General features: G+C 44.9%; 2 protein-coding genes across 4 annotated transcripts in view; one reads left to right on the top strand and one right to left on the bottom strand.

The window, feature by feature from the left end:
• The window catches only part of NUDCD2 (NudC domain containing 2), a 66156-nt gene extending 55396 nt beyond the window's left edge, over positions 1-10760 (bottom strand). The window contains exons 1-2 of one of the 2 annotated variants that reach the window (XM_063445279.1): positions 10667-10760; positions 2643-2843 (exon numbers count right to left, since the gene is read on the bottom strand). In XM_063445279.1, the coding sequence (XP_063301349.1) occupies positions 2643-2831 (189 nt within the window). In that variant the 5' untranslated portion in view covers positions 2832-2843; positions 10667-10760. Of the gene's footprint in view, positions 1-2642; positions 2844-10112; positions 10445-10666 lie in introns of those variants that run through there. The other variant, XM_063445280.1, reaches the window with a different exon arrangement.
• A 218-nt stretch (positions 10761-10978) lies between these two features.
• The window catches only part of HMMR (hyaluronan mediated motility receptor), a 64949-nt gene continuing 52809 nt past the window's right edge, over positions 10979-23118 (top strand). For both annotated transcript variants that reach the window (XM_063445281.1, XM_063445282.1), the window contains exons 1-3: positions 10979-11063; positions 22191-22289; positions 22624-22712. In XM_063445281.1, coding sequence (XP_063301351.1) covers positions 11018-11063; positions 22191-22289; positions 22624-22712 — 234 coding nt within the window. In that variant the 5' untranslated portion in view covers positions 10979-11017. The remainder of the gene's footprint in view (positions 11064-22190; positions 22290-22623; positions 22713-23118) is intronic.

The following is a 23118-nucleotide window of genomic DNA, read 5'->3' on the forward strand; positions in this document are numbered from 1 at the left end:
ACACACTGCACACACACTGCATTCATACACACTGCACTCATACACACACGCTGCACTCATTATATACACACACTGTAAATAAATATTCAATTAATATAATTTTTTTAGGATCTAATTTTATTTAGAAATTTACCAGTAGCTGCTGCATTTCCCACCCTAGTCTTATACTCGAGTCAATAAGTTTTTCCAGTTTTTTGGGGTAAAATTAGGGGCCTCTGCTTATATTCGGGTCGGCTTATACTCGAGTATATACGGTAAGTCCCATTTCGAACGGGACTTAGTCTCTGGAGCTAAAAAACGAAGTGTAGGAGAAGGTAAGGGTCAGCGGTGTTCGGTAAAATGTGTAGCCGATTTCAGTTCCACAGAATCTTTAGCATACACCGCTGACCGCATCCGAATGAACAAAGATGGCCGCCGCCTAGTGCAATTAACCTGCAGTAACCTCACAGCCTGGGAGGTAAATTGCCTGCACACTTTAACTTCTGGGTGGTCCGCCTGTATGGTACTTGGTTCAGTAAGCCCTATTTACTGAACCAAGTGGGAGAAAGCCAGGAACAAGTTATTTTACAGGTCTGGGGACATAGTCTTAAAGGAGCATTGTTCACCAAAGTTACAAGATGTCCCCTGACGGTTCTTAAAGGGCCATACACACCCAATAAAAGTTAATACTTTTCAGGGGCCATAGTATTAAAGGGTATTGTTACCCAAAGTCTCAATATGTCCCCAGACAGTTCTTAAAGGGCCAGCAGCAGTACAATAAAATACCATTCACTGTGCTTAAAGGGCCAGCAGTCGCACAATAAAATACAGTATGCCCAAATGTTGCACCTGAAGGGCCAAATCTCCCAGGGACCATAGTCAACAGGTAAGAGGCTGGCAATCAGGCTCCTCCAACAGCCATGGGTAAAGGGCAGCTTGTCACCAATAAACTCAGTGACGAAAGGCATTTCGTCACATAAGCCACAAAAACGATTTCAAGCCAATAATAGAGACAACCCTCAGATAGAGACAATGGGGCGCAAGCACAAAAAAGTCCTACCGCTTAGAAACGCCTAAACAGCCCGATTTACGGCTTTCCTTCGAGCGTCTGGAACCATGCCAACCAGCAAAGATGGCGCCTGAGGCCTTGTATGATACGGAGGCGTCAAAAGCCTCACAGGAGGATGAGGAGGCCTCGCCCAGATCCGAAGAAGCTTCCCTCAGGTCGGAGTCCGAGGAGGACGAGACACACTCTACAAAAGGGGACATAAAGCGCCTTCTGGTGGACCTCCGGAGAGTGTGGAAAGACGACCTCGGGGAAGTCCAGACTGAAGTAGGAGCAGTCCACCAAAAGGTCAGGGAGCTAGAGACGAAGGAGGCCGCCAGAGAAGTGCCGACCGAAGCTACAGATGCTAAACTGTCAGCACTTACCACACAGATGCAGCACCTGAGCAGAACAGTGACCACACTAGAGGCCCGCCACAGGCGACGAAACCTGCATCTCAGGGGTGTCCCAGAGACGGTCGAGACCACGAAGCTCCACAAGTGGGTCCACAATATGCTATCCTACATCGGTATGCAGTGCAGCCCAGACTCTCCACTGATTACATCGACGTTTAGAGTGCGGAAGTCGGCTGCAGCACCGAGTGGAGCACCCGGAGACGTTATAGCCATGACAAAGGACAGATCCATGAGAGCAGAGATACTGCAACGCTCCAGGGAGATAGGGCCAGTACCATGGCAAGGATGCAAAGTGGCAATATACGCCGATATCCCCTTCTCTGTCCTGACAGTGAGGAGACGGCTGGCACCAATAGCCGGAAGACTACGGGGCACGTCTATCAAGTACCGCTGGGGTATGGAGGGAACCCTAATAACCGACATGGGAGTTGAGAGTGTCGTACTAGCCTCCCCGGACGATACCGGGCCCTTCCTGCAGAAACTAGGCCTGTCACCCCAGCCGAGGACAGAAAACAAATACCCGGCACCCACACAAGGAGCCGCTGACCACGGGGCCACCGCCAATACCAAAGGCAACTATAGAATTGCACCACGAAGCGGCACCAAGAAGCCGTAAACGAGGACCGGAACCCAAGCACCCAACCACACACACAGTAAAGGGACTGCTCACTAGATACAAGAGACAGTTCATACAACCTGAAAAAACAAGCGGACACTTAACCCTCTGATACAAGAAGATGAGCGTGAGAAATTAGAGGGAGGAATAATACTCCTAAACTATGTATGAGACCCCATCTGTGCGCTTATTGTTAACATGAACACTCACACTACCTTATATACACTGGTTAATATGTAGGCTATTATGTATAACTTAATGGGTTATGGAAGCTAAATTATGTATCAGAAAACTGAAGGCAGAGGCATACGGGATTTTATACATGCAAGGCAACATATACCTACTCTATGATAAGACAGAGTGGTGAGTAGTGTAATGCTTGCAGCTATTACGCACATGATGGAGAGACAGGGAACTCCTAGCCCCGTAACCTATGCAAGATTCATGTTGTTTGGAGTTTCCCATCAGCCATGTTGATTTTCAGCTACATCTATTTTGCTAAGGTGTTGCATATTCACTAGCACCAGAAATAAATCAATCTCAACGCCACTTGTAATTTATAGACGCATACAGAAGCGCCAATCACCTTAATGACATCTTTCCCCTGCACGGTTAGTCTTATATCCCTGCTTCCAAGTTTGCAATGAATATCTCTGGCTTGTGTTCCAGGAGGCACGTGAACTTCAATAAAAACTTCCTCCATGGTTTGGTACCAGCAGCCCCAAGGAGTTGTACATGACACTATGCCACTTCTCTCTTCAAAATTAGCTGACATGATTGACAGAGGCTGTGAATAAAAATTTACAAGAGAAGCATTAGGAAAAGAAAAGCACGGAACACACTTAGATTGTCAAAATTGTACTGACATTGTATAGGAGATGGATATATTTGGTTTAATTTTTTACGCTAGTATTAATTATTTTGGTGTAAGAGGGGTGAGGATAATAAAGTGTAGGAATTATTGCCAGTGCTGTCACTTCTATTCAGTATATATCTTTAACATCAAAAGGGCACTCCAGACCCCTGAAGTAAAGAGTGGCAAAACAGTTTAATCCCTCAAGGAAAGAAATTGCCCAACAACTCCAGCCCCCCATAAAAACTTAAATGAGCTTAAAGGACCACTCTAGTGCCAGGAAAACATACTCGTTTTCCTGGCACTAGAGTGCCCTGAGGGTGCCCCCACCCTCAGGGTCCCCCTCCCGCCCGGCTCTGGAAAGGGGAAAGGGGTTACCGTATATACTCGAGTATAAGCCGAGTTTTTCAGCCCATTTTTTGGGCTGAAAAACCCCAACTCGGCTTATACTCGAGTCAAGGTCTGTATTATGGCAATTTGCATTGCCATAATACAGACTGGGGGAGAGGGGGGCTGGCAGAGCTGTAACTTACCTGTTCTGCAGCTCCTGTCAGCTCTCTCCTCCTCTGCGCCGTCCGTTCAGCACCTCGGTCAGCTCCCAGTGTAAGTCTCGCGAGAGCCGCGGCTCTCGCGAGACTTACAGTGTGAGCTGATAGAAGAAGCTGCACGGACGGCGCAGAGGAGGAGAGAGCTGACAGGAGCTGCAGAACAGGTAAGTTACAGCTCTGCCAGCCCCCCTCTCCCCCCCACTGAACTACCACTGGACCACCAGGGAAGGAGAGCCCCCCTCCCTGCCATGTATCAAGCAGGGAGGGGGGACGAAAAATAAATAAAAATAAAATAAAATACGAAATAATAATAAAAAATAATAATAAAAAAAGGGGGTATAAGGACCACTGTGGGAGGGAGGGGGTGGGATAAGGACCACTATGGGAGGGAGGGGGTGGGATAAGGACCACTATGGGAGGGAGGGGGGTATAAGGACCGCTATGGGAGGGAGGGGGGGATAAGGACCACTATGGGAGGGAGGGGGGGGGATAAGGACCACTATGGGAGGGAGGGGGGGGGATAAGGACCACTATGGGAGGGAGGGGGTGGGATAAGGACCACTATGGGAGGGAGGGGGGGTATAAGGACCGCTATGGGAGGGAGGGGGGGTATAAGGACCACTATGGGAGGGAGGGGGTGGGATAAGGACCACTATGGGAGGGAGGGGGTGGGATAAGGACCACTATGGGAGGGAGGGGGGGTATAAGGACCGCTATGGGAGGGAGGGGGGGGATAAGGACCACTATGGGAGGGAGGGGGGGGATAAGGACCACTATGGGAGGGAGGGGGGGGATAAGGACCACTATGGGAGGGAGGGGGGGGATAAGGACCACTATGGGAGGGAGGGGGGGATAAGGACCACTATGGGAGGGAGGGGGGGTATAAGGACCGCTATGGGAGGGAGGGGGGTATAAGGACCGCTATGGGAGGGAGGGGGGGATAAGGACCACTATGGGAGGGAGGGGGTGGGATAAGGACCACTATGGGAGGGAGGGGGGGGAGAAAAGGAACACTATGGGAGGGAGGGGGGGATAAGGACCACTATGGGAGGGAGGGGGGATAAGGACCACTAGGGGAGGGGAGGGGGAAGTAAGGACCACTAGGGGAGGGGAGGGTAAGGACCACTAGGGGAGGGGTGAGTCAGGACCACTGGGGAGGGGGGTGAAGGAACACGGGGGTGGGGAGGTAAGGACCACTGAGGGAGGAGGAGGGGAGGTCAGGACATATGGGGGGGGGGGCAAATATCCTTGCACCGGCCCTGCACACACTGCATTCATACACACACTGCACTCATACACACACACACTGCATTCATACACACACACGCTGCATTCATACACACACACGCTGCATTCATACACACACACGCTGCATTCATACACACACACGCTGCATTCATACACACACACGCTGCATTCATACACACACACGCTGCACTCATACACACGCTGCACTCATACACACGCTGCACTCATACACACACACTGCATTCTTTATACACACACTGCATTCTTTATACACACACTGTAAATAAATATTCAATTAATATATTTTTTTTAGGATCTAATTTTATTTAGAAATTTACCAGTAGCTGCTGCATTTCCCACCCTAGTCTTATACTCGAGTCAATAAGTTTTCCCAGTTTTTTGGGGAAAAATTAGGGGCCTCGGCTTATATTCGGGTCGGCTTATACTCGAGTATATACGGTAAATCTTACCTTTTTCCAGCGCTGGGCGGAGAGCTCTCCTCCTGCTCTCCTCCTCCGATCCGCCTCTTCTCCTCCCCGTCGGCTGAATGCGCACACGTGGCAAGAGCTGCACGCGCATTCAGCCGGTCACATAGGAAAGCATTCATAATGCTTTCCTATGGACGCTTGCGTGCTCTCACTGTGAAAATCACAGTGAGAAGCACGCAAGCGCCTCTAGCGGCTGTCAATGAGACAGCCACTAGAGGACATAGGGGGAAGGCTTAACCCATTCATAAACATAGCAGTTTCTCTGAAACTGCTATGTTTATGAAAAAATGGGTTAACCCTAGAAGGACCTGGCACCCAGACCACCTCATTAAGCTGAAGTGGTCTGGGTGCCTAGAGTGGTCCTTTAAGTTGTTAAGAGGGTGGGAGTGTACGTTCAATGAAAAAAACAAAGTTAAAAATGCAGTGTTGGTAACCAAAATGTGAATTGTTGGGAACTTAAACAAAATTAAAAAAGATTTGGCCAAAATAAAACAGTTGAAAAAAAAAAAAAATCTTTCTATAAATTTAAAAATCACTTTAAATTCCTGTCAATTAACATTTATATTGGCTGGTTAGAGCAGTGGCAATATCACTGCCTTAAAACTTGGGCAATACACCAACCGATACACACCTACCTACCTCAAATCCTCATCGATTGTTAGCTTGTTTGAGCAAGGCATTATTTACCTCTAAATATCCCCTTTCTAAAATTGTAAAGTGCTGCATAATATACTGGAACTATATAAATAATAAAAGAAAACTGTAAAAATCACGACCCCAGTCCCTGCTGGAAGGTGAAGGAATCGAGGAGACCAAACGTAACTGAATTTTAGATGCTATCACTAAAAGACAATACAGTCATTTTTTTATGGGATCTATTACAGGATTATTAACTTACACAATGTGAACATTTGGAATGAATGCTATCTAAAACAGTTATAATCAAAATTCTTTAACCCCCATTGACAACCAGATTTATTGTCAAAATTTCACTTTCAGCTGTTTGCAATGAACAAATCAAAAAAAGTATTTGATCAAAAAAATAGCCCAACTCAACGCATGCTTCAAGTAATTTTCCAAAATTCAACTAAAAAGGCAACTTATAATGACTTTGCGGGTCTCAAAATTATTCAACCCCCTAAATATAAGCCCTCCCAAAAGCACAAATATGCAAACCAGTTGTTGTCTCAAGCACACCTGATGCAACTAATCAAAGGCTTCATTAGTTGCACAAGGCGTGCTTGAGCTGGAGCACTTGAAATACTTGAACTGGCTAGGGGTTTGTTGAGTGTCACGTTTGACTGCATGTTAGAAATAAGTCAAAAGCATGGTCCACAAAGAGAAGAGATCATCGTCTTTCAAACAAAGTATACAAGAAGATAGAAAAGTCACTGAATGTTCCTAGAGACACTGTTGGAAGCATAATTTGCAAGCTCAAAGTGAAGGAACAGTGGTTAAACTACTTGGATGGGGCAGAAAAAGGAAGCTCTCGATGGCTGCAACCACTGTAGCACTGAAGTGACTGCAAAAGACCTGCAGCAAAACCTAGTGGCAATAGGCACTGAGGTTTCAGTGGACACAGTAAAACAAGTACTAAACGCAGAAGGTTTCCATGCCAACGCCAAGACGTAAACCACTACTGAACCAAAAGCACAAGAAAAGTCGTCTTCAATATGCTAAAAACACTATAAAACAAACCATGGAAGATTGGGGATTCTTTTCTGTGGAGCAATGAAACAAAACTGGAACTTTTAAGCTCAATGGCTCAGCGGTATGTCCTGGAGGAAGAAGAATGAGGCACTCTGTCTACAGTTAAGCGTGGCTCATGATGCTCTGAGGCTGCTTTGCATCCTCTGGCACTGAAAACCTGCAGCATGTGAAAGGCAAGATGGATTCACTGAAGTATCAGGAAGAAGAAAACGTCATGCATTCTGTGAGGAAGCTAATGCTTGGCTGTCATTGCACATTCTAACGAGACAATGATCCAAAGCATACTTCAAATGCCACCAAGGATTGGTTTCAGAAGTCGTCGTAAAAAATTCTAAAGTGGCCATCACAGTCACCTGACTTGAACCCCATAGAAAATCTCTGGTGGGATTTAAAGAATGGGGTTGCAGCACGCAAACCCAAGAATATTACTCAACTGAAGGACATTGCTCATAAGCAATGGGCTAAGATTCCTCATGAATGCTGCCAGGAGCTGGTGTATGGCTATGCATGTCGTTTGCAGCAGGTCATAAGAGGAAAAAGGTGCTCTATTAAATACAAAATGTGCTTATCATGAAGAGGTTGAATCATTTTGAGACTGTAGAAGTGAAAATCCATTTTCAGTTGAATTTGGGAAAATCACTTCAAATAGCTCAACACAATGAATGCTTCAATTGCTTTTGTTTGATTTGTTCATTGCAAACAGCAGAAAGTCTGTAAATTTTTGACAATAAACCTGATTTTCAATGGGAGTTGAATAATTTTGATTACAACTCTACAACCTAATGGTGTTACAGTAACCAGGAGCAATCATAATACCTGCAGGTGGGTGATCTGATATTTATTTTATACGTCTCCAGAACTCTAATAAGCGTTCTGCGCACAACAATGTTTGCAAAGCTTGTCAACCCTTTATGCATACTACAACAAGGCAGTAGGATGAGTTCTATGGTTGCCACCTTCCTTGGAAAAACACAAGCCATGCCAATTTGCATAATTACATATGCTTGACATCACAGGACATGACATCACGCATATATAATGTAACGTAGGGGGGGGGGGGAAAGTTCCATTATCAAAAAACAAAACAAAAAAATGACCTCCAAATGTGTGTGCTATGTATATAATATAGTGCATTCTGAATGTATTCGGACCCCTTCATTTTTTTTTTATGTTTTATGTTGTAGCCTTATGCTAAAACTGTGGCTGGGTGGAAGTCTCTCCTGCAAAACACATCAAAATCTACTTGGAATTTGCAAAAACAAGTTGCTATAGTTGAAGAAAGTAACATTTTAGTAAGCACAAATGTGTCACCCTACCCCCTTCAAGTACTTACATGGGCATTGTATTGTGGCAAGGTATTTTCATGCCGTCTTATGTGGTCTGCACTTTTACCACGCATATAATTTTTCTACAATAAATTAATTGGACATCATGAAGAACTTTCCACTACAGGAGCCAACTAAAAAAATTAATAGCCAGTTGTAGCGGAGAGCTGATTTCTCACAGCTTAACTCCACCACTATATCCAGAGGATACAGGAACAAGTAATAAATCCAAGAGAATATCCAGCACAATCAGCAATAAAGTCCCATAGTATCCCATCACCTTTCCCAATCACTGGACGACACACAGTATCAGGAGTAGAACTGAAGTTTAATGGCAACATTCCTGCTTTTATGAGATTCTCCCATGCAAGGGAGGGATTCACATTAATTACACTTTGCACCAATCATACAGACGTTACCTCCCACACATCTTCTCCCCCACTTTCCAGATGTACCCCAAATATGTGTGTTATACCTTTAAATATGGTACCCCCTGGTAGCCCTGATCTGGGTGAGCAACATATCCAAAAATCACCCATCAGGGGTTCGGGAGTTATGAGAAGGTAAAGTTTTGACCAACCGCATGGGTAAAGATGCCGAAATTAGTTCCATGAAATCTGGCCCTGTGGTTGGTCTCTATTTGTGCCCCAAAACTCCCGAAAGGCTATGCCACACATAATGGAGTCGGTAACTGGATGAATCCCCTAGTTCGTGGGATTCATCCTACCGAATGCCGGGACGTTCGTGAGTTGGTTTTGGTACTTTCTGCCGTCCTGGAGGTCTTAGCGGTGTTCGGCTAGTCGAGTGTCCGTTTTCAGTTCCAGACACTCGACGACCAAACACTGCTGTTCGTGGGGTTAAGATGGCCGCCGCCACGTGTTCGGCTGCCGAAATGGCGGCCACTCAGGGGATACAGCAGTGAGTTCGTATAAACCAAGGGAATGAGAGAAACGATCAGGGAAGTCAATTGCATGATTAATGTACATCAGGGTGGTCCGTTTGTTCGGTACTTTGTTCGTATACCGAACAAAGTATGTCCATAGCTGGTGCAATGTCAATCTGTATAATCCAGGCATGTAAAACCTCAGCAGTGCCAACAAATAAAACAATAAATGGGACAGCCAAAAAGGGGTTCCGCTACACCAGTCTTTTCTAAACTAACAAAGTTTATTTTCAACTATACAAATTAAACTCTTAAAGTTGAAACTATAGTCACCAGAACCACTGCAGCTCAATTTAGTTGTTCTAGTGTCTATAGCCTGTCCCTGCAGGCTTTTCAATGTAAACACTGCCTTTTTAGAGAAATCACAACTGAACAATACAAGCGCTAAACCGAACTGAAACAGAAACCACGATAGGGCAGGGAGTTAAGGGAGAGGTAAGTATAAATACCCTAGTATTTAATTTGATTGGCCCGTCATATCCACACCCCCAAAACGTGAGTGTATGGGGAATGTGGGATGACAGGGGCCAATGGGAGACCGTTTTACATTTCGGCTCCCACTGTCCCTTTAAGAGCACGCCCGAGACGTGCGGCGCGCTCTTAGAGCTAGGCGGGACACGTGACCGCATCTTTAGTCATTCACCATTGTCATTCTATAGAAAACAATGATAATCCCACTTAAACTCAATTTAAAAAATTGACACTGAATCTGGAGAGTATTGTAGCAAAAGATGTTTTACATGTGTAATAGTTTTGTCTCTAATTTAAATATTTTGTTTCCATTATTCTCTATGGGCATTCCTTTCACTTCCATTATTCTCTATGGGCATTCCACTGCCTTGTTAAAGTCTATGGACATGCCAGTCTCTCATTCCTTTTAGTATGCCCCCTTCTCCACTTGTAGTGGCGTAGTGTGCAGGGGAAGGTAGTGTTTAACTAACCTGAACCTATCCTACGCAGCCGATGCCATCTTCATCCACGAGCTCCTCTTTAGCTCCTGGTGCATCATCTGCCAGGAGCCAATGTTAGTGCTGTACTCTCATGCATGCTCAATGAGAAACCTGACTGGTCTTCTCCCCATCACAGACTGAAAGTCTGGATTGGGGAAATAGAAGAGGACTTCCAAAGATCCCAGACATGAAATCTGTAACTTAGCAAGCTGTATTTAAATATATCCCAAATGAAAAGGGGAAAAATGCATAAATACATGTATAGTTGTGTTGTGGGAATATCAACAAAATAGCGATTTTAAGACATTCTCCCATATTGTTCCTTAAAAATTGTCATAGACTGTTTTTTATATGTCTGTGATAAGCCTATAAAATGAGCTGGAATGGGAGAATAACAAAAACGAAAACACTGCAAGTAACAGGAGACACAACTTGTATCCAGACAAATTAAGATACCGGACTTTGCATTGCCGGACAGGTGGCAACCCTAACATTCGCTAGATGTAACCACAGAAGAAAATAATTGCTTATTTTATTTATTTTACCCCAAATTCTGCTTATCACTGGCTATTATTCTGGAAACGCTTTCAATTACATCCGGGTTACCAGAATTAACATCTCGCGAGAACGCCATCTTTCTTTCCGAAATTATAGAGGCGTTGCCCTTGAAATTGACGTAAACTAATCTACGGGGCTGTTATTGGCTGAGCTGCCGTCTTCAACCCAAACTCCTGCAGCTCATTGGTTAGATCCCCTGTGGCCTGTCGGGAGCCGCTTTGCTATTGGCTAATAAACCAAAGCGTCGTTTTGAAATAGGTGGCCGGGACGCGCATTGCATATATGTACTATTGATATTTTTTATATAGTTTTTTTGATGAGTGGTTTTATGTGAAGCCATGTCTTTCCCGAAGGCTCCGCTGAAACGGTTTAACGAACAAATAGGTATGTATTAAAAAGTATTACCGCACAACCAGTATCTAGCTGCTCAGTGGAAAGTTTCACTGTATTGATAACAAGTCTGTCTGGCTCAGCATTGTGAGAAGAGTAGTCCACATCAGCTGGAGAGCTGAATGATAACCTCTTAGTGCACTGTAGGGTCTAATAATGCATAATGCACTCCCATATTATTGTCTCATGCTTGCAGTTTACATCGGTCAGCCAATTGTCACACCTGGAAATCACAGGCTTTGTTCGACTAAGAGGGTTTATTCATTAAACTCAGAATTGTAGCAACGTTTAGACAAATTTGTAGTTGGTCTGCAAAAGTTCTCCAACTTGGCTGTGGTTCCAGCTTGGCTATTTCATTCGCAATGCTGCCAATTAAGAGTTAGACTTTCTCCAAACAAGCATCATAATCACTGCAACCAGCTGTAGCAGTCAAGATGTGAGGAGTACCATAACCCTGTTGCCTGATAATTAGGCAAACTGTCTTGCAATTCTTTGCCCTCTCACTGATCCTGCTGGGCAACTGGTCTCTTTTAAGGCAAGCTTTGACATGCATTTGGCTGATCTTTCTTAGCCAATTATTTCAATTCTGTGCATAGGAATATTCAGAGAATTGACTTTAGTGATAACACCCCAGTGACCCTGTCAAAGGTGGAGTTATACCACCGGCAGCAGAGGGGTTCATCTTGGTGAAATGCTGCACAGACTCCAAGTACCATGACCACTTCAAATCAGTGGTGAATGGTGCATTGAGTAACATCCCAAACTGTGCCGCGGCACCCCACACAGCCTGTCACTTCCTCCCAGCATAATGCATGGAGACAGAGTGGGAGGGAGAGGAGGAAGTTGCAGGGGGAGGGGTGTGTGTGTGTGTGTGTGTATATATATATATATATATATATATATATATATATATATAAATCGTGTGTGTGGTTTTTATGTCGGTGTGTATCTGTGTCATGGAGTGGGCATGTATCAGTGTTTGTGTATGTGTCGGTGTATTCATATGCATCTGTGTGTTAATGTACATGAATATGTATTTGCATACATCCAAGCAGTCAAACACCAGCACAACATACAAGCACACTCCTGAAATCTAACACACACATATTACATACAAACACACCACTTCACTCAAACACAAATACTTCACACAAATGTACATTCACATTTAAAAGTGAACATTACATTCAGACTCATCACTGCAATCAAACACACCCTTGTATTAAAACACAAATGTATACAAGCACCCTGTCAAACACCAACACTGTACATTACACTATAGCGCCAGTAAATGAGGCAGCGCTGTACAGATTTACAACCTAGAAATGTTGACTTGGAAAAATACTGAAATATTAAGGGCGCCTTGAACCTAAAGTTTGGGAACCACTGAAGGAACCCATAAATTTGTTACAATTCGGTTAGTGAGAAAGTTCCTTGTGTATTCCCTATTTTAAGCAAAGGCTAGCTGGAAAATTTTATTTTGTTTTATATGAAAGGACCACTATAGTCACCAGCAGAGTTAATTTGGTCGATTAATAATTTTAGCCGAATAAAACAAACAATTCAGATTACTAAAATATAAATAAAAGTAAAATTGCATTTTAGTCAAAATATTGACTAAAACTAACTTGAAATGTGCTGCTAAAATTAACTCTGCACAAAGGGGCGAGAGAGACATCCAGATGGGCTGGGGAAGGTGCAAAAGAGACAGAGGCTTTAAGCCCTTAAAGGGACATTATAGTCACCAGAACAACTACAGCTTATTGAATTTGTTCTGGTGAGTAGAACAATTACCTTCAGGCATTTTGCTGTAAACACTGTATTTTCAGAGAAAATGCAGTGTTAACATTACAACCTAGTGATAACTTCCTGGGTCATGGCTGCCTAAAATGCATCCAAACATTCTGTGTCTCCATCCTCTGCATGCAGACACTGAACTGTCCTTATAGAGATTCATTGATTCAATGAATCTCTATGAGGAAATGCTGATTGGCCAGGGCTGTGTTTGAATCATGCTGGCTCTGCCCCTGATCTGCCTCTTTGTCAGTCACAGCCAATCCTATGGGGAGGCATTGTGATTGGATCAGGCTACTACTTCTGATGTCAGCAGACTGCTTGTTTTTTTTTTTTTTTTTTAGGCAAACAGTGTGCAGATCTAAAGCTTCTGGCTTGAATACAGTAAGATTTTGCTATATTTCTGGAGGCATGAGGGGCCTATGGGGGCTAGATGGTGGTGTTAACACTATAGGGTCAGGAATACATGTTTGTGTTCATGACCCTATAGTGATCCTTTAAGGACACAGCTTCAGAAGTTTGTCTTACTCTGGACACAAGCAATTTTTGCATTTTTTTGTTGTTTGTGTTAGACTGCAATTTGCATCTCTCTTTTATTGTACCAACACACATTATATACCGTTTTTGTAGACGACAAAAAGAACTTTAATTTGATTTGACTTACCGTATTTTTCGCTCCATAAGACGCACCTCACCATAAGACGCACCTAGTTTTTAGAGGAAGAAACCCAGAAAAAAAATATTCTGAACAAACTGTCCCATAGTGTTTCTTACTATGGGACAGTTTGTACAGAATATTTTTTTTCTCCCCTGTCCCATAGTGTCCCCCCCCCTCCCATAGTCTTCTCCTCTCTCCCATAGACTTCATCCACCCGCTCCCCATACCCATAGACTTCATCTCCCCCCTCCCCATACCCATAGACTTCATCCACCCCCTCCCCATACCCATATACTTCATCTCCCCCCCTCCCCATATACTTCATCTCCCCCCCTCCCCATAGTCTTCATCTCCCCCCCTCCCCATAGTCTTCATCTCCCCCCCCTCCCCATAGACTTCATCTCCCCCCCCTCCCCATAGACTTCATCTCCCCCCCCTCCCCATAGACTTCATCTCCCCCCCTCCCCATAGACTTCATCTCCCCCCCCTCCCCATAGACTTCATCTCCCCCCCTCCCCATAGACTTCATCTCCCCCCCCTCCCCATAGACTTCATCTCCCCCCCCTCCCCATAGACTTCATCTCCCCCCCCTCCCCATAGAATTCATCTCCCCCCCCTCCCCATAGAATTCATCTCCCCCCCCTCCCCATAGAATTCATCTCCCCCCCTCCCCATAGAATTCATCTCCCCCCCCTCCCCATAGAATTCATCTCCCCCCCCTCCCCATAGACTTCATCTCCCCCCCCTCCCCATAGACTTCATCTCCCCCCCCTCCCATAGACTTCATCTCCCCCCCTCCCCATAGACTTCATCTCCCCCCCTCCCCATAGACTTCATCTCCCCCCCTCCCCATAGACTTCATCTCCCCCCCTCCCCATAGACTTCATCTCCCCCCCTCCCCATAGACTTCATCTCCCCCCCTCCCCATAGACTTCATCTCCCCCCCTCCCCATAGACTTCATCTCCCCCCCTCCCCATAGACTTCATCTCCCCCCCTCCCCATAGACTTCATCTCCCCCCCTCCCCATAGACTTCATCTCCCCCCCTCCCCATAGACTTCATCTCCCCCCCCTCCCCATAGACTTCATCTCCCCCCCTCCCCATAGACTTCATCTCCCCCCCCTCCCCATAGACTTCATCTCCCCCCCCTCCCCATAGACTTCATCTCCCCCCCTCCCCATAGACTTCATCTCCCCCCCTCCCCATAGACTTCATCTCCCCCCCTCCCCATAGACTTCATCTCCCCCCCTCCCCATAGACTTCATCTCCCCCCCTCCCCATAGACTTCATCTCCCCCCCTCCCCATAGACTTCATCTCCCCCCCTCCCCATAGACTTCATCTCCCCCCCTCCCCATAGACTTCATCTCCCCCCCCTCCCCATAGACTTCATCTCCCCCCCCCTCCCCATAGACTTCATCTCCCCCCCCCTCCCCATAGACTTCATCTCCCCCCCCCTCCCCATAGACTTCATCTCCCCCCCCTCCCCATAGACTTCATCTCCCCCCCCTCCCCATAGACTTCATCTCCCCCCCCTCCCCATAGACTTCATCTCCCCCCCCTCCCCATAGACTTCATCTCCCCCCCCTCCCCATAGACTTCATCTCCCCCCCTCCCCATAGACTTCATCTCCCCCCCCTCCCCATAGACTTCATCTCCCCCCCCTCCCCATAGACTTCATCTCCCCCCCTCCCCATAGACTTCATCTCCCCCCCCTCCCCATAGACTTCATCTCCCCCCCCTCCCCATAGACTTCATCTCCCCCCCCCCTCCCCATAGACTTCATCTCCCCCCCCCTCCCCATAGACTTCATCTCCCCCCCCTCCCCATAGACTTCATCTCCCCCCCCTCCCCATAGACTTCATCTCCCCCCCTCCCCATAGACTTCATCTCCCCCCCCCTCCCCATAGACTTCATCTCCCCCCCCTCCCCATAGACTTCATCTCCCCCCCCCTCCCATAGACTTCATCTCCCCCCCCCTCCCCATAGACTTCATCTCCCCCCCTCCCCATAGACTTCATCTCCCATACTGTCCCCCTCCCCTTGTCCCATAATTACTTACCTGTCTTGCAGCGTTGGCCGGCAGCACAGGGCGCACCGCGGTAGTGGAACTTGAATTTCATGTTCCGGTTTCCGGCGGGACTGAAAGGAAGTGCGCACTCAGCTTGTGCACACTTCCTTTCAGTCCCGCCGGAAACCGGAACATGAAATTCAAGTTCCACTACCGGGGTGCGCCCTGTGCTGCCGGCCAACGCTGCAAGACAGGTAAGTAAAGCTTCATATTCGCTCCATAAGACGCACAGACATTTCCCCTCACTTTTGAGGGGAAAAAAAGTGCGTCTTATGGAGCGAAAAATACGGTATATAAATCCTCATTTATTGCAAAATAATGGAAACCCCTAACAAAAAAAAATATTTTTTTCCCCCCCCGAAGTTTTGGGAATAATAGAGTGACGGTCAATAGAGGTGCTTCCCGTGTCCGTGCCACATGAACACTCCCTATAGTGATGCATTGATTCAATGCATCTTTATGAAGATAGGCTGATTTTGTGCAGTGTTTTGCAGCCAACCCTATGGGAAAACTTAGGATTGGCTGAGATCATAAAGTTTGATCTCATCCATAGAGGTAGGGCAGTCAAGGGGAGACGAACACAGCGTAGGGAATAAAAATACCATTCCTTTGTGAACGGAAGGGGTCTGACCACCTAAACACACAAATCATGACAGAGACACACTGACAGACATACACATTCACACATTATTGCTTGTTTAAATACCTGTGGGGTCCAGTGGGTGACAGGCTGGGTGATCGTGCAGGCGAGCGACATGCTGAAGGATTATGGAGGCGGGCAGCATGTTGGGCATCCTGCAGGCGGCCAGCGGCAAGTTCGGGGACTTTCTAGGAAGACGGCTTGCTGGGTTGGTGTGGAGGCGGGCAGCTAGCTCCTTTCCCCCCCCCCCCCCTGCGCGGAGTAAGCTGGGAGTAAGTGACCGGCTGTCACTTCCTCCCAGCAGCCTTTGCGGTGTAGCCACAATTTTTTTTTTTTAAAGGGGCCTGGTCGCGCTATTACACGGCCGCAGCGCTGACCGTGCCCCTGAAGATATAGGGCTCATCGGGTGGCCCTAAATGCTTGGGCCACCTGATGGGCCCCGGTGCAGATGCACCTGCAGCAGGTTCGCCGCTCCATGTGGGGCCCGGGCCGCTGGGCCCGTGACAACCATTATGGTTGTCAACCCCTGATGGCGGCCCTGTGTGTGTGTGTGTATATGTATGTGTATATATATATATATATATATATATATATATATATATATATATATATATATATATATATATATATATATATATATATATATATATATATATATATATATATATATATATATATATATATGTGTGTATGTGAAACCGGGGGCATAAATGGGGTGCTGCTGGGGGACAATTTATACAATACACAAGATCCAGCGCAATCACCTATCCACTAAACAGCAACTTCAATGTTGACATATTTTTTTTTTTTTTTCTTGGTAAAAAATAATGGGGATTTAGTTACATTATTTGATCATACATTGCATAAGCTTGCCACCCCATCTTTGTCAGGTCCTACTCTAATAGCCTAATGTCTGCTCTTATGAGATTACCGTAACCCACTTACTTTTCTCTCCCTGTCCTACAATGCAGGCTAGTTTGACATTATAATATCCTAATAAGTTGTTGACTTTCTGTTTCCATGGCAATGGAAGGTTCATTCCCTGTATTCCCTTACTTAAATCACCGGCCCTATACATTCTTAACCCCTTAAGGACACATGACGTGTGACATGCCATGATTCCCTTTTATTCCATAAGTTTGGTCCATAAGTTTGGTCTATTGTTTTGCTTCGTCTGCAATTTTACAAGGGGCTTATTTATTAAACATAGATTTGTAGTGTATTTAAAGCCAAATTGAAACGGGATAGATTTCCAACTCCACTCTAGTCACATCTTGGCTAATTTTGCAAATCTGGTTTTCAGTTTAATTCAGGTTGCCATATAGTGAATGACCTCCAAAAGAGAGCCAAAATGGTTAATATATTTGGTGCGCTAAATTATTTTTTCAAAAGAAAAGTAGGCACCATAACCACTACAGGTATGTGTTCAAATGGCACTGTCCATGACTAAATTGTTTGACAGGTTACCTGCGGTTGATGCCCAGGGACTACTGGCTTCATTACCACTGCGGGGTGCTGTACTGGTTATAGCGCTTAGTCTCCCCTAAAGCAACACTCTACCATAACCACTACATAATGCTGTAGTGGTTATGCTGCTAGATCAGCCCTAGTGCCAAACCGTTATCAGGGGAAAGATTTTTCAGTACTTTGACTTCTGACTTCAGCCCCCTAACCACAGACTATGGACCTTGGCCTTGATATAGGTTTTGTTTGTGGGTATGGGGGACAGTTGGGGACTTCTTCCTCCTGGTATGGGTTTGCCACGTTCCCCAATTAAAAGTGTAAACTTTGATTTCCATATGTGCAGATATTGACTCAATAAAATATAGATAAGACATTTTCATTTCGGTGCATCCCTAATATTTTTACATTAATTAAGTAATTTTCTTGATTGCAATTTGGGGGACCTGCCTGACAACCCAGGCAGAAAGTCTAGAGAATGTAATTTGCTAGCACTATATTTAACCCTGTACATGGGGGGCACTGTTTTACTCTGGAGACTTCGCTGAACACATATTGGTGTTTAAAAACCGTAAATATCACAGCGATGATATTGTCAGTGAAAGTGACGTTTTTTGCATATTGAATACCCTGGGTTGTCTACTTAAAAAAAATAATTATGTACATGTGAGGTGTGATTGAGAAATTTATGACAGATAACTGTTACAATGTCACTATTGATGCATTTTAAAAATATATATTTTGAAACCGCAATGTTTGGTTGTGTTACTTGTACTTATGGCCCTATAACTTTCCCAAAAAAGCTAAGAACATGTTTAAACCAATTTAACACTAAATTGGTAGGACGGCACCAGGGTACTCCAGACACTATATAACCATTTAAATGAGAAAAAGTTATCAAGGACTACTTATCCCAACTACAGAAAGAAATCCAATGTGGAAAGAGATAACGAAGGAAGAGGAGGAAATCCAGACAGACTAGATACAAAACACATCTTCTGTCTCTGAAAGAGTTGTTGGCCAAGAAAAAGAGGGGGGGGGAAAGAAGTCGAGGTAGTATAAGACAACGCTCTCAAACACAGGCAGATAGAAGTAGATGAGACCGAAGCTACTCTAAGAGAAATGGAAGGAGTTCCAAGAGATTGGCAGGAGAATGTTGGATGATCCACAGGAAAGGGAACAAGGATAACAGAGATATTAAAAAGGGAGGACGATCAAGGAAGGATAAGTCTGCAATGAGAGGCAAAACTAAAGCACTCCATGCAATAAAGGAGTGGTATTTGGGAGGTATAACGAATAGGAGATGCATTTGAATGACCGAAAGATTGTTTGAATGGGATGCCTCTGATGATACAACAATTGTCTATAACTCACTGTACAAAGAGTGTCACTTGGCTGTATTGAAGGCCTAGATGTTAAACAGAAGCGTGAAAAGTCCCAGTTCTGTGGTGATCTCATAGAAAAGAGATGGACTCTGGAGGTCAAAGAGCAGAAAGAAGTAAAACTCCACAAATTTAGGCAGACCAAAACACACTGGAATGACAGACACTGGTCTTAGAAAAAGCAGGATGAAATAACTGACAGAGACTGGCGTTTATTCAGGGTGGACTAGAGCTTAACCACAAAGGGTGGCAAGATCCCCCAGACTGTTGATCGATTCTGCCTCCACATATCCTGGAAGTTGATAAGGAACCAACACCTATCCAAAGACCAGACATTCCTATTGGTTTACAGAACCGTGATGCTATTGGTGTGACTGAGACTGCAACCTTCCTTATTCCCTTGTTGGTCTGTATCACAACACTGTCCAAAATTGACAGGATGGTAGTGTCTGACCATATGCAATTATTTTGGATCCTACAATAGAGTAGGCACAATAAGTTGAAGAGGAAACTACACTGCCTGGTCCCCCAACAAAAAGTTGCCACCAAAAAAAGTCACACACTCTCTAATATTTGGTTGGACCCCTTTAGCTTTGATTACGGCGTACATTCGCTGTGGCATTGTTTCGATAAGCTTCTGCAATGTCACAAGATTTATTTCCGTCCAGTGTTGCATTCATTTTTCACAAAGATCTTGTATTGATGATGGGAGAGAGTCCGACCACTGTGCAAAGCCTTCTCCAGCACATCCCAAAGAATCTCAATGGGGTTAAGGTCTGGACTCTGTGGTGGCCAATCCATGTGTGAAAATGTCTCATGCTCCCTTTCACAATTTGAGCCCGATGATTCCTGGCATTGTCACCTTGGAATATGCCTGTGTCATCAGGAAAGAAAAAACTCCATTGATGGAATAACCTGGTAATTCAGTATATTCAGGTAGTCAGCTGACCTCATTATTTGGGAACATAATGTTGCTGACCAACTGCAGCAACCCCAGATCATAGCACTGCCCCCACAGACTTGTACAGTAGGCACTAGGCATGATGGGTTCATCACTTAATCTGCCTCTCTTCTTACCCTGATGCGCCTATCACTGGTGGTTCCCCACTATCCTTCCAGTTTTATATAATGTGTTGGACAGTTCTTAACCCAATTTTAGTAATTTCTGCAATTTCTCCTTAGATGTTTTCTCTGCTTGATGCATGCCAATGATTTGTCCCTTCTCAAACAGACTAACTTCTTTTCAACGACCACGGGATGTCTTTCGACATGGTATTTCAAAAATGAGAAGCTACTCATTGCATCAGTTGGGGTTAAATAGCTTGTTGCTATCTGAAAAATAATTGCTCATGCAGTAACTATCCAATAAGAGGCTATTACCTATTTTGCTTGGTTAAATCCAGTTGGTGACTTTTTTTGGGGGGCCATGCAGTGGGGTTGGACCTTATGTGGTACTGGCTGAATGATATGAAAGCTGAAAGTGGACTGAATGATATGATATTGGTTTTGGACCTTATGTCCAGAGGACCCTGGAGCACATGCCTGTCACCAACCAGAACCCAGATATTCTGATGCTTGACTGGGGTCTCCAAAGACCTGTTCCAACAGACCAGGCTGCAGCAGTTATAACTATTTCCTCAGGAGACCTTACCTTCTGTAAAGAAGTTATTCTAGCCTTTCCCCTACACATTAGTCGAGACTGAATGTAGGTAGTAGAATGAGCTTTATTGCACAGCACACCACTATTTATACACAGTAATGTTGACTCTTCCTGCATGGGGCCCTCCATACAATGCAATGTACAGTACAATTGTTCCTCCCCAGCGCTATTCTTTCTGGGGATTAAATAGCGGTCTATCTGGAGATTGGGGAACCGAGCAATACCCGCTTAAAGGACCACTCTAGGCACCCAGACCACTTCAGCTTAATGAGGTGGTCTGGGTGCCAGGTCCTTCTAGGGTTAACCCATTTTTTCATAATCATAGCAGTTTCAGAGAAACTGCTATGTTTGTGAATGGGTTAAGCCTTCCCCCTATGTCCTCTAGTGGCTGTCTCATTGACAGCCGCTAGAGGCGCTTGCGTGATTCTCACTGTGATTTTCACAGTGAGAGCACGCCAGCGTCCATAGGAAAGCATTGAGAATGCTTTCCTATGTGACCGGCTGAATGCGCGCGCAGCTCTTGCCGCGCGTGTGCATTCAGCCGACGGGGAGGAGAAGAGGCGGATCGGAGGAGGAGAGCAGGAGGAGATCTCTCCGCCCAGCGCTGGAAAAAGGTAAGTTTTTACCCCTTTCCCCTTTCCAGAGCCGGGCGGGAGTGGGTCCCTGAGGGTGGGGGCACCCTCAGGGCACTCTAGTGCCAGGAAAACGAGTATGTTTTCCTGGCACTAGAGTGGTCCTTTAAAGCTTTACCAGACCATGGCGCGTTCCCAAACCGAGGCACCGTTCCTGAGTGTTTCAGGGTATCTCCTGGTCCAGCTCTTGATGGGTAAAGAGTCCAAACGATCTCCAAAGATCCTCAAGTCCAACTGGGATGCACTGTAAGCATATGACATATCTCTCTCCCCCATTACCCCAAGGTACCAGACCTCCAACCGGCCTGTGCTTGATTTAGGGTATCAAACCCCAAAAGGTCCTCCTCTGTGCTGTTGGAGAGGGAAGCCAAACTCCCCCTGGAGTTTCTCCTGCAACTGGGGAGTGAAGAGTGCCACCAGGCAGTGGTGCCGCTGATTTGCTGAGATCGGTCAGCTGATGCTCTCAACCAATCACTCCCCATTTACAAAACTGGCTTAAAAAGGGTACATTTCTTTCTTGAGGCAACTTCAGTGTTAAATGGTTCGAGAAAGATTTAACCCATTGAGGTAAGTGTTATGCTGCCAGAAGGCCTCTGGGCTCACATTCATTTATGCACCTGCTGGAGTTGCAGACCACATACTCCCTGACCCGGCAGTGTCATCCACAGGCTTCCCTGCAGAATATCTGTCATTAGTTTGCAGCAGGGCTAAAAGTCAGAAAATGTACATGCCAAGAACTAGAAGTCAGGCAATATGAATTCCACACTCCTGATTTTACTCTTTGTTATGTCACTATTTTAATTTATCTGCTGTTTTGTTTTTTAGGCTGTGCACCACCCCCTGGAGCATATGATGTAAAGATTTCTGATGGTCTTAAAGGACCTGTATCGTTTGAAAAGTCACAAAGATTTAGAGCAAAAAAAGGTGAGAATTTGAAAAAAATAAAATGAAATAACTTGGCAGACATCAGATCTGTTGCGATATCATTTCACGGCTTGTGTACTATGGGTAGATGTTTCTGGCATTTGGAAAGTGATTTTTTCACTAATAACTCTATCTATCTATTTTAGGAAAGACATTCTGGTTTAACTGCTATAGATATGTTTAGAGGTATTAAAGGGACACTCCAAGCAGTATATAATCATCACCATTGCTTGTTTTTTTTTTTCTTATCTGAAGTAGATTGTTTGTTTCCACTTAATAATAATAATAATAATAATAATAAGGATTACATTTTGTTTTTTGCTTTACATACAAGACTCAAACAGCGATGGTCTGTTTATGGATAAAGAGGTCGAGTTCACTTCTCCAACCCGTTTACGAAAGCACTCCTCTCATGGATCAACTGTAAGTATTTTTTTTGAAGGGAACAAGCACAATGTGGTTTGTGTGTCTAAACATATCTATCTGTGTTTGTGTAGATATAAGCATTTTTATTAAAGCAACTAGGAAAAAATGCTTTATGGGTGGAGCATGCACAGAGGGCTATTTTGGCTTAAAATGTTGAATTTATATGGAGTTCCCAACAATTTGCCCTTTAGTGGAAAAAACCCTGAAAAATGCATATAACAGTTGTAATCAAGATTATTCATCCCCCATTGAAAATCAGCTTTATTGTCAAGAACAAAATCAAACAAAAGCATTTGAAATAGCTCAACACAATGAATACTTCAAGTAATTTTCCCAAATTCAACTAAAAATGCAACTTATAATGACTTCTCCAGTCTCAAAATTATTCAACCCCCTGAACTAA

The sequence above is a fragment of the Pelobates fuscus genome, chromosome 3 (genome assembly GCF_036172605.1).
Source record: "Pelobates fuscus isolate aPelFus1 chromosome 3, aPelFus1.pri, whole genome shotgun sequence".
In the NCBI taxonomy this organism is placed as follows: domain Eukaryota; kingdom Metazoa; phylum Chordata; class Amphibia; order Anura; family Pelobatidae; genus Pelobates; species Pelobates fuscus.